Source organism: Rhinatrema bivittatum, chromosome 6 (genome assembly GCF_901001135.1).
Source record: "Rhinatrema bivittatum chromosome 6, aRhiBiv1.1, whole genome shotgun sequence".
Classification (NCBI taxonomy): Eukaryota; Metazoa; Chordata; class Amphibia; order Gymnophiona; family Rhinatrematidae; genus Rhinatrema; species Rhinatrema bivittatum.
The window spans coordinates 201,185,414-201,200,148 of record NC_042620.1 but is presented as its reverse complement, the minus strand read 5'-3'; the positions used below and the strand labels follow the sequence as shown (position 1 = coordinate 201,200,148).

Sequence of the window (14,735 nt, the reverse complement as noted above, 5' to 3'; positions counted from 1 at the left end):
TGGCGATGTTAATGTTGGGATCATTAACAAAAGGTAGGGGAAGGGTGGCATGGGAGGAGATAAGTAAGATCTCAGTCTTGGAGGCATTGAGAGCTAGGTGGAGGTTGGTAAGGAGGGAGTTGATGGCATCAAGGCATTTCTCCCAGTGCTTTAGGGCATCAGAGATGGAAGTTTGAATGGGGATGATGATCTGGACATCGTCGGCGTAAAGATAGAATTTAAGTTGATTCTGTTGAGACTAGGGAGACAGATAACAGAGACTAGAGAGACAGGGAGACAGATAACAGATAACTCCATTGATCTTCAACATCAAGAGTCAAGTCGCCAGAGAATGGCTACTGCACAGTGCAGCTCAGCTACAACTGTCCAACACATCTAAAAGCACTACCACAACCTGTAAGGGACTACCTGAAAAACATGAGCTCACAAATCAACACACTGCATTACATATTTCCATATTCAAACTCAAATCCAGAGCTCTGGTTAACGTTAGGAATATTAAGAAACTAACCCATATTTATCTAGCCTGAGGAACCTGTGTTGATTCATCTGAAAGATATAAAGAAATACACATTCAGGGAAATGAATCAGAACTTATGGACAGTAAATTCTGTTAAGTTTAGAAAAAGTTTTATGTGTTATACTTACCTGATATGTATACTATGATCTGAATTTGCTTGAAGACAGAACGAATAGGGTTGATAAATGTTTAAAGATACATATATCTGGGGACCAAAGTGTTTTGAAAGTTGATTACTTATCAGCTTTTTAGGTCAGTCTGAATTGTTACCTATAAAAAGGAAAGTTGTGCTAAGAGTATTGATGTAAAGTGATATTAGGAACTATTTTATGTTTTTTGCATTGATGCACTATGTATGTTTTAATTGTAACCCACCCCAATCTTTCTAGATTGGAGGGACGGTATATAAATTGTAAATAAAATATCAAGTAAGAAGAAAAAAATAATTTATTTGGTATTTGTTTTAAATTATTTCTTCTGTCTATTAATCCATTTCATTCTTCTAGCATTAAGCAGAATGAAATAAAATTGTGTTGTATTTATTTTAGTGCTGATTCTTGAGCCAAATACACACACATGCCATTCTCCTTCCTACTTTTTTTGTTTACCTGTGCTTTGGCAGGGTATGATTACCCATTACTTAAATTACCCCGCAGGGGGGGAGGGATTGCTGGGGGCTTTTTCCCCATTGTGCCCAAATTATCCTACACTCACAAGAGAACAGTTGCATCACTATTTACATCCTTCTCTTTGCTACCATGACTGGAAGGGTATCCTGTGATGCCCTGGAGTGATAAGGTCACACTATTAGAATCTGAAAGTCACATAGATTTATGGAATCCAAAGCTAAGAATATGGTATCTTGGAAGTTCTTGTCCAACTATGTGAGCTCCAGACAGGAGTCCTGAACTTTGTATTTTATTTTCACTTTGCACCGATATGGATCTCTTCAATGCGAGTCTCAAGACTTTTTTTTTTTAATGTTTTCCTGTACTTGTAAGTCTGTGCACAGGTCTTATGAACCTCTATAGTTTCTAATGCAGATTTTGTGGCATTTGAAATACAATTGCAGCATAGTACAGGAAATCATGGCCTTCTAAGGCGTCATCTTGCATGCTGTGTGGTCACTTTACTGGCCACTGTTGGAAACAGGATGCTGGACTTGATGGACCCTTGGTCTGACCCAGTATGGCATGTTCTTATGTTCTTATTTCCACCACCATCCCTGTATACCTAATGGCAGCACTATAAGATGTCATTATTCAATGAGCTTCAGAGCAATATGGTCTAAGGTGCCCAATCCTTTCTTTATTCAGGGTCTAATCAAAAGTTGTGAAACACCCATAGGTCCCATCACACAATCAATTCATTCCAAATCATAATTTTTAATTTTAATTTTTCTCCAGCTGTCTTTAGCACTATAAAACTAAATCTATGTTGATTGCCAGATGATACAGGAACTATAGCAGACAGCTTACTTTACTGTGTTACAATAACTTTGCTGCATGTGTGCTCCTCTATCCTATTCACTCTGTCACTCCTCTATATGCGTTAACTCCATCATTCACGCAATATGAAAGTACCAAGAGCACTCTCTATTAAACTCAGTCCATCTATTAAACTCTCTATTAAACTCAGTGACATCACATGATACAGCTACTGTAGCAGCATGGATGAAAGGATGTATATGCACAATCATAACAGAAAATATAAATTCTAGAAGCAAGGAGAGAGGGTGTCTGATAGCTATGATACTTCCTCAGTCTACTCCAAGTTTATATGCCTCTGTCATTGGTATTGTGCCTTGCATCCATCCCTAAAGAGTCCTTACTAGGGTTGCCAACTGGCTCCAGATTTCCAGGACAGGTTGATCCAGTCCTGGTTTTATCCCATTGCGTGCCAGAACTTATTCTGATTTACCTATTGCATTCCCTAAGAAAATCAAGACTATAAGTATCTGCATGCAGGGGAGTAAAACCAAGACTGGATCAACCTATCCTGAAAATCTGGAGCCAGTTGGCATCCTTAGTCCTTATTAAATTGGCAACTTTGGGGATGGATTTAAGATTTTAGTTCCTACAGGCACTTAATTTGGAAATGTTATCTGAAGGGGGAAGGTCCTCCCCTTAAAAGATTAGGAAGGAAGGGAGGGTACCCCAGAGATCAGAGAGGCGATCCACCGGAGATCAGGGACTGAGGGTTGGGGTGTCCACCAGAGACTGCATGCATGGCCCTAAAGCCAGATCTGCCCACCACACTCTTCTCCCTGCCTAGCAGAATCCAACTCCCTCATGCTCTCCCCTAACCACTTTGCAACAGAGCCTTTCTCCCCTTCTCCCTCCCTGCAAGCAGCATTCATTCCCTGATTTGGCTTTCCCCCATCCTACCAATAGTGGCCTTGGACTCTAGCACAGGCTGTGCTTGTAGTGCTCCTACCTCCTCAGTCCTTCAGGTGGCAATCTGCAGCAGTGCAAAGCTCTTGCATGCTGTGTGCTCACTTTATTGGCTCCCATGCTCTGCAGACAGCTGTCAGACACTGATGACATTGGCATTTCTTTTTCTGCACCAGGTCTGGGGAAGTCCAGCTGTCTAGGATGGCCTCAGTTCTGGCTGGGTGACATGCAGCAATGATGATGTGTCAGACTCCCAGTGTTTGCATTGCTCATATCCATTCCCATCTGATGCCTTCAAAATGTGGTGCCATTGGAACAGCCTACATTGCCTATGCCTAAATCCAGATCTGCTTGGAGCTGTTTTCTCTGAAATGGTGGCTAATTTGTTGAAAAAGCATTTGGCACAATTTAATCCAGGGTCCTAGTCCTCAGGATGGTAAAGGACCTCAAACAGTGATGAGAAGCAGGTTAATAACATCCTTTGAAAAAAAACATTTAATAGGTTAGAATGAATGCTTTGCTCATTAACGTAACCTCACTCCAGCAATTTCCTCCTACATGTTTTGGGAATCTCTCCAAATCCTCCTTGCTGTAATATGAGACAATCTGTTCTATCTTTAGCAAAGCCTTGCTTTAAACTTTCACCATATATTCATTCACAGGCACTGATCCCTGTGTTGTAGTTTGTTTTTTATATAATAATTTTTTAAAATGTTTCCTGGATGGAAATCCTTAAAAACATCCAGTTTCGACTGCCTCCCTGATCACCCACTAAAGTCTGACTTTGTGCAGAGGCTGAAGCCTGCTTTGGAGGAAGGAGACAAGGCTACAGTGACACAGCTGATCCAGGCTGAAACCAGGCATGTGAACGCTACCATAGAGCTGGCAAACAGTGACTGGATGAAGGAGCCTTCAGCTCAGCTGCACCCCTTGGTGCTAGTAGGTAATGGATGGGGTTTGCTATGGTCAGAATACAGAATTGTAAAGCCTGCCAAGCTGCATATGACTCAGTATCTGAAGCAGAAGACTTTGAGTCAGTTCTGATTTTTATGAAATCCCCCCGCCCCCCAACACACACGCACCCCTCCACACACACACACACACATATACATTGTGGAGCCTATTGTACTAATTTCAGACAGAAAAGGCAGGTCCATAAACACCACAGGGCAATGGAAAGTAAGGTAAAAACTGGATCTGGGAAAACGTCTCCCTGCAGGAAATGCTTTGAATCTTCTATAAACACTGGATTAGCATCTCAGTTTAGAGCAACAACACTAGCAAGAAATAAGGGCCTGGTTTTAAAAAGCATATGCACGCAGGAAACTGGGTTTTACATGTATAAATGCACTTTACCCCCCACATGTAAGTGGGCTTTTGAAAATTGCTAGTCTATTGCATTGAATTGTCCATAGGATATTCACTTGTAAATGCACTTTACACATGTAAATCACTTTTTTAAATTGCTACGATAATACGTCACATTTACACATGTAACTCCTATTAGAATTGCCATTAAAGTGAATAAGATTGTTTGTTCTGCTTTTTGTTTCATCTCCAGCAGTGTTTTTTGCAATAAGAAGAGAAAATCATGGCATCCAACACCCCCCTCCCCATGTGTCTTTTAGGGTTGCAGCTTTGGTTCTGTGAAAGTTACCCCATGACTTCTAAAAAGCACAATGCAGTTATATCACAGCTGTCTTGGGCCTGGATTTATCAAAATGCGATAAGTATTGCATGTGATAGCAAAAGGGGTGTGGTTTATGCTAATAGACAGTTTATTGCAATTTGTGCTAATTGCCTATGCAAAGAGCTAAGTTAGTGCAAATTGTGATAATGTTTTCAGACTTTGTGATAAGTGCCAGACCTGTTGTATTTCCTGCATATAACCACTAGGAGATGAGTGAGAGAGAGAGAGAACACATAGCCATAATGTCCTCTCCCTAGATAGGTATTTGTATCCCTATAGGAGGCCCACCTAGTAACTCAAGGTGAGGTTTAGGTATTAGTGTAGGGGGTTAGGGGCCACTTTGACATTCAACGTGAGACGTACAAACAGAACAGTGGTCTTTTGTGAAGATTTGATGACCTTCGGAGTGAGAAAACTCACTCCAAGATGATATTTGTGCAAGGTTCTCTCAACCTAGCTTGATGGACACTCTACCTGGGTAACATCAAGCTATTAATTGCATCAGTAGCATGGGATCTTCTTGGTGTTTGGGTAATTGCCAGGTTCTTGTGGCCTGGTTTGGCCTCTGTTGGAAACAGGATGCTGGGCTTGATGGATTCTTGGTCTGACCCAGCATGGCAGTTTCTTATGTTCTTACTGAATGCAATAACATTTTTAATGTGCACTATGTTGGATACCTTGTGGCACAATTCTACTCTTCTATTCATCCCTGTTCAGCTCACTATCTCTGTTTAGTTGATCTTGGGATGCCAGACTAGGGCCCATGCTCATTCATATAAGCAATTCCAGGAACAGTTAATCTATGTGCCTGGCCTGATATCATAGGGCGGATGGGAAAGCCTTAGAGATCTGGGGAGGCAATGCAAAACATGAGAGATGTATTTCAATACAGCACAGGCCTTCCATTATTCATACCAATCTTTTGGCCTGAGATTTCATTACTGGGATGTCTTCCCACAGTCTTCTGCAGCTCTTGCAACCTTATGTCCTTCCTCCACCAATGAGGTCGTAATATCCTTTCACAGTTTCCAGTGGTCTGGTAATGTTGCCTGCTGTGATACCTTGCCGCCTCTCCAGTGGTTTTTGCAAATTTGCACCCAAAATAATTTATTACCACAGAGACTTTGGACCCTTCCCTTATTTATTTATTTATTTATTTGTGGCTTTTTTATACCGACGTCCGTTTGCACATCTCATTGGTTTACACAGAACAGATAACATCTGATAAGGATCTCTCTTCGACCTGGGGCATACTACTGTTCCATGTGGCCATAGGCTGGGTGGTCTGAGTTAATGTTGCTTTCTATGTGGACTATAAGCCAAATGGCCTTAGTTAAGAGCATCCTCATTCTGATAGGGCATTTAAGAGAAACCTTGTTCTGCATCATATCAGATACACCTACCAGCCCCAAGCAACATTATGTGGTATTCTTCCCAGCACCCACATGCAGCAGCATCATTAACGTGGGTTGGACGATTCACAGGCATGGGTCATTCACACGTCTCATATTACTGAATGTGGGCAAGCATGTATGCAGAGTGCCATGCGGCACTATGCTTATCCATTTGTGGATGGGGCTTTGTTACCTCTGTAGCAACATACAGTATTTTTTAGTGACATGGTAGATTTACCAAGTTAAAGCATTGGGCTGTGAAGACTCTTTCTGCTTCAGGCAGCATTGTTTATTTTGGGATACGGCACAGCAAGGTTGGTGGGGTGCCCATGGCAAGAGAGTTTACACTACCATGGGGCTTATGGTGGGATTGACCACATCCTAGGGGTGCACGGTTAGTGCACTGCCTCCAAAACATGCAAACTTTCTCTCATGCATATTCATTGTGGATATCCTGAAAACCCGACTGGCTGGGGGGTCCCCAGGACAGGGTTGGGAACCGCTGTTATAAATGATCTGGAAAGAGGTACAACGAATGAGGTGATCAAATTTGCGGATGACACAAAATTATGCAGAGTAGTTAAATCTCAAGTGGATTGTGATGACTTGCAGGAGGACCGTGTGAGACTAGAAGATTGGGCTTCTAAATGGCAGATGAAATTTAATGCATATAGGGAAAAATAACCCTTGCTGTAGTTACACAATGTTAGGTTCTATCTTAGGAGTTACCACCCAGGAAAAAAGTCTAGGCATCATAGTAGATAATACATTGAAATCATCGGCCTAGTGTGCTGTGGCGATCATAAAAACAAACAGAATGTTAGGAATTATTAGGAAGGGAATGGAAAATAAAACGGAGGATGTCAAAGTGCCTCTGTATCGCTCCATGGTGAGACTACACCTTAAATACTGTGTGCAGTTCTGGTCACCACATCTCAAAAAGGATATAATTGCACTGGAACATAAGAACATAAGAACATAAGAAAATGCCATACTGGGTCAGACCAAGGGTCCATCAAGACTAGCATCCTGTTTCCAACAGTGGCCAATCCAGGCCATAAGAACCTGGCAAGTACCCAAAAACTAAGTCTATTCCATGTAACCATTGCTAATGGCAGTGGCTATTCTCTAAGTGAACTTAATAGCAGGTAATGGACTTCTCCTCCAAGAACTTATCCAATCCTTTTTTAAACACAGCTATATTAACTGCACTAACCACATCCTCTGGCAACAAATTCCAGAGTCTAATTGTGCGTTGAGTAAAAAAGAACTTTCTCCGATTAGTTTTAAATGTGCCCCATGCTAACTTCATGGAGTGCCCCCTAGTCTTTCTACTATCCGAAAGAGTAAATAACCGATTCACATCTACCTGTTCTAGACCTCTCATGATTTTAAACACCTCTATCATATCCCCCCTCAGTCGTCTCTTCTCCAAGCTGAAAAGTCCTAACCTCTTAAGTCTTTCCTCATAGGAGAGTTGTTCCATTCCCCTTATCATTTTGGTAGCCCTTCTCTGTACCTTCTCCATCGCAATTATATCTTTTTTTGAGATGCGGCGACCAGAATTGTACACAGTATTCAAGGTGCGGTCTCACCATGGAGCGATAAAGAGGCATTATGACATTTTCCATTTTATTCACCATTCCCTTTCTAATAATTCCCAACATTCTGTTTGCATTTTTGACTGCCGCAGCACAGTGCAGAGAAGGGCGATCAAAATAATAAGGGGCATGGAACGGTTGCCCTATGAGGAAAGGCTAAAGAAGTTAGAGCTGTTCAGTTTGGAGAAGAGATGACTGAGGGGGGATAGGATATAAGGCTACAAAATAATGAAAGGACTTGAACAAGTTAATGTAAATCAGTTATTTAATCTCTCAGATAATAGAAGGACCAGGGGGCACTCCATGGGGATGAGATTTCAGCAGTTAGTGTTACTGGGTTTAAAAAGCTTTGGATAAGTTCCTAGAGGTTAAGTCCATAAACTGCTCTTACGGTAATTAAAAAGCAATAGTAGCTTGTGATCTATCTAATGTTTGGGTACTTGTCAGGTACTTGTGACTTGGGCTGGCCACTGTTGGAAACAGGATACTGGGCTACATGGACCCTTGGTCTGACCCAGTATGGCATTTCTTATGTTCTTATGACCTGCTTAAGAGCAGGTCTAAAGTTATCCGGCCTTATGTGGCCAGATAACCTGTCTCTTAACTGGTTATATTCAAATGAATATAGCTATTTAAGTAGTGATTAAAAAAAAAAATTACGGGCCTACAGGCCCTCAACAAAGCACCTCCTCCCTTTTACTTGAGCTCCAAAATCTCTGCCCTATTGGGTCGAGCCTGCTCCCCACTCCTCAAATCAACATCATCTTAATTTAAAAAAAAAAAAAGGGCCAGAATTCATGCCTCATCCCCTCCCCCATCTCCCATGGTTTCTGCTGGGTTTTTTTTAATAGACTTATTTCCAGGGCCACCCCCAATCGAACCCTATCCCTCCCAACCCCTTAGGATATGTCAAATCTTCTAATGTTTAAATGCCTCTATCTGTTTTCAAAATCATTCTGACATTCTCTGGGGTGATTGGTGATCTTTTCCAGGGAATGGGGCTTGTATAGGTAAAGGTCCACCTCAGTTCCAGCCTAGGGCATGTCTGACAGCTGACAGAGTGGGCCTAGTGAATTTGCGCACTAGGCTGTGTCAATCATGCCGCAGCACAAGGGCTCTCAACCATGACAGTTTGCTGAGGCCATGAACCCAGCCGATCTACCCTCAGTTCAGGACATAGCTGGATTGGCCCAGTGCATCCAGCAGCAGCGAGAGCTGCTAGATAAAGTAAGCGGCCTGCTCAAGGGTCTTGCGGTACATATGGAAGCTATGCAGGCCCAACTACCAGTACCTGTCCCAGCTCCAGAGGTTTCTCCTCCAGTCATGCCAGTTTGTGTTTCTGGGCCCATGCCACATCTTCTGTCCCCTCCCAGGAATCTCAGAGACTCCAAGATGTACAACTGATATATTAATCAATGCAGAATGACCGCAATAAAGTCACCTATATGCTCTTCTCGATGGGTGGTCCTATGGTTGCCCTTTGGGAACAAGGTTAATCCACTCCTTAAGAACCTGGACAGTTTCTACAACAGTTCCATCTCATGTTCGACGAGCCAGGTCATGCCACCTTCACAGCCATGGAGCTACTTTGAATCCACCAAGGTATTCGCACTGTGGATGAGTATGTCATTTACTTCAGTAACTTGGCCTCAGAACTCTGCTGAGGTGAAGATAACTTAATAGCCATTTTTTGGCAGGGGCTATCAGGCAGAATAAAAGATGAACAAGCAGGCTGAGATACTCCTCCCACTCTGGAAGGCTTGATTGCCCTGGCCATTTGGGTGGACCTAAGCTTCCAAGAATGCAGACAGAAAATCAGGGCTGTCTGCCATCTCATCCACCTGGCTCCCAGGTTCCAGCACCCCTTGTTGCTGGGGCTAGGATAAAGCAGCTGGATAAGGAAAGGCATGGCAGACTGGATGAAGCAAAGCTGGGCAGGGTGGATGAGGCAAGGAACTAGAAGAGGCAAGGAGATGGACAGACTGGATGACTGGACAAGGTAAGGCAGTACAGGCAGACAAGGTTCAGGAAGCAAAATGTACTGAGAAACTCAGGAGGATCTGTTGCTGAAATAATGGAGGCCTTCCTTTAGTATCCTGGCAGGGCTGATATCATCAGGATGTGAGAAAACAAAAACAAGACCGAAGACTTGGAAAGGGATTTATTCAAATAGAATGTAACATGCCTGACTCTGGCCAAAGTTTCGCTTTATGGCTGCATCAGAGGTTCTTTTAGATTGAATAACATCTAGTGTATGTACTCAAATATAATGTGTATTCCTGGAATTGTCCACTCAAGAAGTGTCGGAGTCCATGATTAGGAATGTTGTATAGTGTTCATTGCAAAAGCATCATAAGAACATAAGAAAATGCCATACTGGGACAGACCAAGGGTCCATCAAGCCCAGCATCCTGTTTCCAACAGTGGTCAATCCAGGCCATAAGAACCTGGCAAATACCCCAAAACTAAGTCTATTCCATGTTACCATTGCTAATGGCAGTGGCTATTCTCTAAGTGAACTTAATAGCAGGTAATGGACTTCTCCTCCAAGAACTTATCCAATCCTTTTTTAAAAACAGCTATACTAAGAGCTGCACTAACCACATCCTCTGGCAACAAATTCCAGAGTTTAATTGTGCATTGAGTAAAAAAGAACTTTCTACGATTAGTTTTAAAGGTGCCCCATGCTAACTTCATGGAGTGCCCCCTAGTCTTTCTACTATCCGAAAGAGTAAATGAAAGAGATCTGTAGCCAAATTTAAGAATCTTTGTATCCACAATTGTGACTGTTATATTATGCTTCATGTGATGTAATCATCTTTGGAGTTCCTTTAGAAACAAACACCATCACCATCTGTTCAGGTTCCTGCCAAGGAGCCTATAACAGGTATAACACGCATGCACCTAAGGGGACCCTTGGGGAATGGAGCGGCAGCTGTGTCGCTGGCATTCCTGCTACATCACTGGCATTCCTGCCTCAATGAGGGACTGGTGGTATTTCCTGCCGATAGAAGAACGTGCAGCATCTGGGGGTGAGTTTGGCTGGTTGTAGTGCCATGCCATTCTGCGACTGGCCCATCATTACATTTATAGAGTCTCTCTCCTGATTGATTGTTTTTTAAATGATTCTGATCTCCTTATTGGATCTCTCCTGTTTTGCTTTGTTTCTCTGACTGCTTTCTCTTACCTGCCCTCATTAGTCCTGTGCTGCTAGGATTGCCTGGGAAAATTTGCTTCCTGTAATTTCCTTCAGTTGGAACTGGACTCTATGCAGGCCAGCAGCTCCTCCTGACTCCTGTTTCAAGCTACACAGAAGCATTGTTTTTTATCATTCACATTCTGCAGCTTTTATCTTGGCTCTAGTTGCCTCCTTTGGACTACTGAGCTTTCAGACAGAACTTATCACAGCTGTGACAGTCTCTCTTTTCTGTGCAGCTACTCTTGATGCCTTCTCATTTTGTGAGTGTTTTGAACTATTCATCATTCAAATAAATGTTGTTTGGTATTGAAGGACTGAGTTTCTCTGGTATTTGAAGCTGGGAATAAGGTTTAACTAACTGCATACACACTCAAGCTTAGGATTGAGAGCTGAGGACAGTACAAATGGCACTTATCTAGCTAAATTATGATTTATCTGACTAAGTAGAGGCAAACCTTTACAACTTCTTCAAAATGCCACTGCACGTATCCTCACAAATGCCAACAAGAAGAACCACATCACTCCCACTCTGATCGATCTCCACTGGCTTCCTATACAATCTCGTATCCTCTACAAAATCCTTACCCTTATTCACAACAGTATTACTAATGAGCATTACCACTGGATAAACCCCCCCTTCCTTCCTCGCACCTCTACAAGACCAACTCGCACCGCTCTCCATGGAACCCTCTGTGCCCCTTCTATAAAATCTATAAGACTTATCGCTACCACAAACAGAGCCCTTTCACTTGCCGGCCCCACCCTCTGGAATCCCTTGCCCCCAAACCGCAAACCCACACCCAAATTCAAGAAAAAACTCAAAACCTGGCTCTTCCTACAAGCCTACCCATCGCTATCTTCTCATGTTAAATCTTCCCCTTCTGTTACTTACTGTTAAAAAATACCTCCTCACAATTGTCAGGCCTCCCTTTCTTCCCTAATTTTCAATCCCAATTTCAGAATCAGTAATTGTAACAAACTTATTATTTGAACCCTGTACATAGCCTCTCCTATAGTGATTTTTATCCCCCTCTCCTAACGTAAGCTACCCCTAGTTGAAGTTATCAGCTAAAGTATTTGGTTTATTGATATATTCTTGTTGACTGTTCCTACTGTTCATTGTAAAGGCCATGCCTATTTTATACTTTGGTTATAAGTTATATGTAAACCGATGCGATGTGCAAACGGATGTCGGTATATAAAATCATTAAAATAAATAAATAAATAAATTTTTCTGGATAAATTTCAATTTATCAAGCTAAGTGGCAGCAAGGCCACTATCTAACTTAGCCATATAAGTAGCTCTTTTTAGATTTATTTGTCTATCTGACTTAACCGGATAAGTAGTGCTTTTTAGACTTATCCAGATAAGAAGTATCTTTGCCTAATCCAGATAGTAACAATATTTCTCTGCTTACATAGCTTTCATTTCTTTTACTGATCATAAATGTATTCTGCTGTTCATCCCCATCTCAGGGCTAACTGGTGACCTGAGCAGTCCATGGAAGGGGATGGGGAGTTTCCCAATCTTAAGAACATAAGAAATTTGGGTCAGACCAAGCGTCCTTCAAGCCCAGCATCCTGTTTCCAACAGAGGCCGAACCAGGCCACAAGAACCTGGCAAGTACCCAAATACCAAGAAAATCCCATGCTACTGATGTAATTAAAGCAGTGGCTATTCCAGTCTCACAAGGTCCTCCTGTAATGTATCACAATCCACTTGTGATTTAACTACTCTGAATAATTTTGTAACATCCGCAAATTTGATAACCTCATTCATCGTATTCCTTTCCAGATCATTTATAAATATATTGAAAAGCACCAGTCCAAGTACAGATCCCTGAGGCACTTCACTGTTTACACTTTTCCACTGAGAAAATTGACCATTTAATCCTACTCTCTGTTTCCTGTCTTTTAACCAGTTTGTAATCCACGAAAGAACATCGCCTCCTATCCCATGACTTTTTAGTTTTCTTAGAAGTCTCTCATGAGGGACTTTGTCAAACACCTTAAGAACATAAGAACATAAGAAATTGCCATGCTGGGTCAGACCAAGGGTCCATCAAGCCCAGCATCCTGTTTCCAACAGAGGCCAAACCAGGCCACAAGAACCTGGCAATTACCCAAACACCTAGAAGATCCCATGCTACTGATGCAATTAATAGCAGTGACTATTCCCTAAGTAAACTTGATTAATAGCAGTTAATGGACTTCTCTTCCAAGAACTTATCCAAACCTTTTTTGAACCCAGCTACACTAACTGCACTAACCACATCCTCTGGCAACAAATTCCAGAGATTTATTGTGCGTTGAGTGAAAAAGAATTTTCTCCGATTAGTCTTAAATGTGCTACTTGCTAACTTCATGGAATGCCCCCTAGTCCTTCTATTATTCAAAAGTGTAAATAACCGAGTCACATCTACTCGTTCAAGACCTCTCATGATCTTAAAGACCTCTATGATATCCCCCCTCAGCCGTCTCTTCTCCAAGCTGAACAGCCCTAACCTCTTCAGCCTTTCCTCATAGGGGAGCTGTTCCATCCCCTTTATCATTTTGGTTGCCCTTCTCTGTACCTTCTCCATTGCAACTATATCTTTTTTGAGATACGGCGACCAGAATTGTACACAGTATTCAAGGTGTGGTCTCACCATGGAGCGATATAGAGGCATTATGACATTTTCCGTTTTATTAACCATTCCCTTCCTAATAATTCCTAACATTTTATTTGCTTTTTTGACTGCTGCAGCACACTGAGCTGACAATTTCAATGTATTATCTACTATGACGCCTAGATCTCTTTCTTGGGTGGTAGCTCCTAATATGGAACCTAACATCGTGTAACTACAGCTAGGTTTATTTTTCCCTATATGCAACACCTTGCACTTGTCCACATTAAATTTCATCTGCCATTTGGATGCCCAATCTTCCAGTCTTGCAAGGTCCTCCTGTAATGTATCACAGTCTGCTTGTGATTTAACTACTCTGAATAATTTTGTATCATCTGCAAATTTGATAACGTCACTCATCGTATTCCTTTCCAGATCATTGATATATATATTGAAAAGCACCGGTCCAAGTACAGATCCCTGAGGCACTCCACTGTTTACCCTTTTCCACTGAGAAAATTGACCATTTAGTCCTACTCTCTGTTTCCTGTCTTTTAACCAGTTTGTAATCCACGAAAGGACATCGCCTCCTATCCCATGACTTTTTAGTTTTCGTAGAAGCCTCTCATGAGGGACTTTGTCAAACGCCTTCTGAAAATCCAAATACACTACATCTACCGGTTCACCTTTATCCACATGTTTATTAACCCCTTCAAAAAAATGAAGCAGGTTTGTTAGGCAAGACTTCCCTTGGGTAAATCCATGTTGACTGTGTCCCATTAAATCATGTCTTTCTATATGCTCTACAATTTTGATCTTGAGGATAGTTTCCACTATTTTTCCCGGCACTGAAGTTAGGCTCACTGGTCTATAGTTACCCGGATCACCCCTGGAGCCTTTTTTAAATATTGGGGTTACATTGGCCACCCTCCAGTCTTCAGGTACAATGGATGATTTTAATGATAGGTTACAAATTTTAACTAATAGGTCAGAAATTTCATTTTTGAGTTCCTTTAGTACCCTGGGATGCATACCATCCGGTCCAGGTGACTTGCTACTCTTTAGTTTGTCAATCTGGCCTACTACATCTTCCAGGTTGACAGTGATTTCGTTCAGTTCGTCTGACTCATCACCCCTGAAAACCAACTCCAGAACTGGTATCTCCCCAACATCCTCACTAGTAAACACGGAAGCAAAGAATTCATTTAGTCTTTCTGCAATGGCCTTATCTTCCCTAAGAGCCCCTTTAACCCCTCGGTCATCTATATCGCAATGATAGGGAGGATCAACTTGGTGGGGGTGTGGCACTTTATGTCCTTCTGAAAATACAAA

General features: G+C 42.0%; 1 protein-coding gene across 1 annotated transcript in view; it reads left to right on the top strand.

Moving 5' to 3' along the window:
• The first annotated feature begins 3,595 nt into the window (after window positions 1–3,595).
• The window catches only part of ASB18 (ankyrin repeat and SOCS box containing 18), a 139,269-nt gene continuing 128,129 nt past the window's right edge, over window positions 3,596–14,735 (top strand). Inside the window, exon 1 of the mRNA XM_029606408.1 lies at window positions 3,596–3,856. Coding sequence (XP_029462268.1) covers window positions 3,625–3,856 — 232 coding nt within the window. The 5' untranslated portion in view covers window positions 3,596–3,624. The remainder of the gene's footprint in view (window positions 3,857–14,735) is intronic.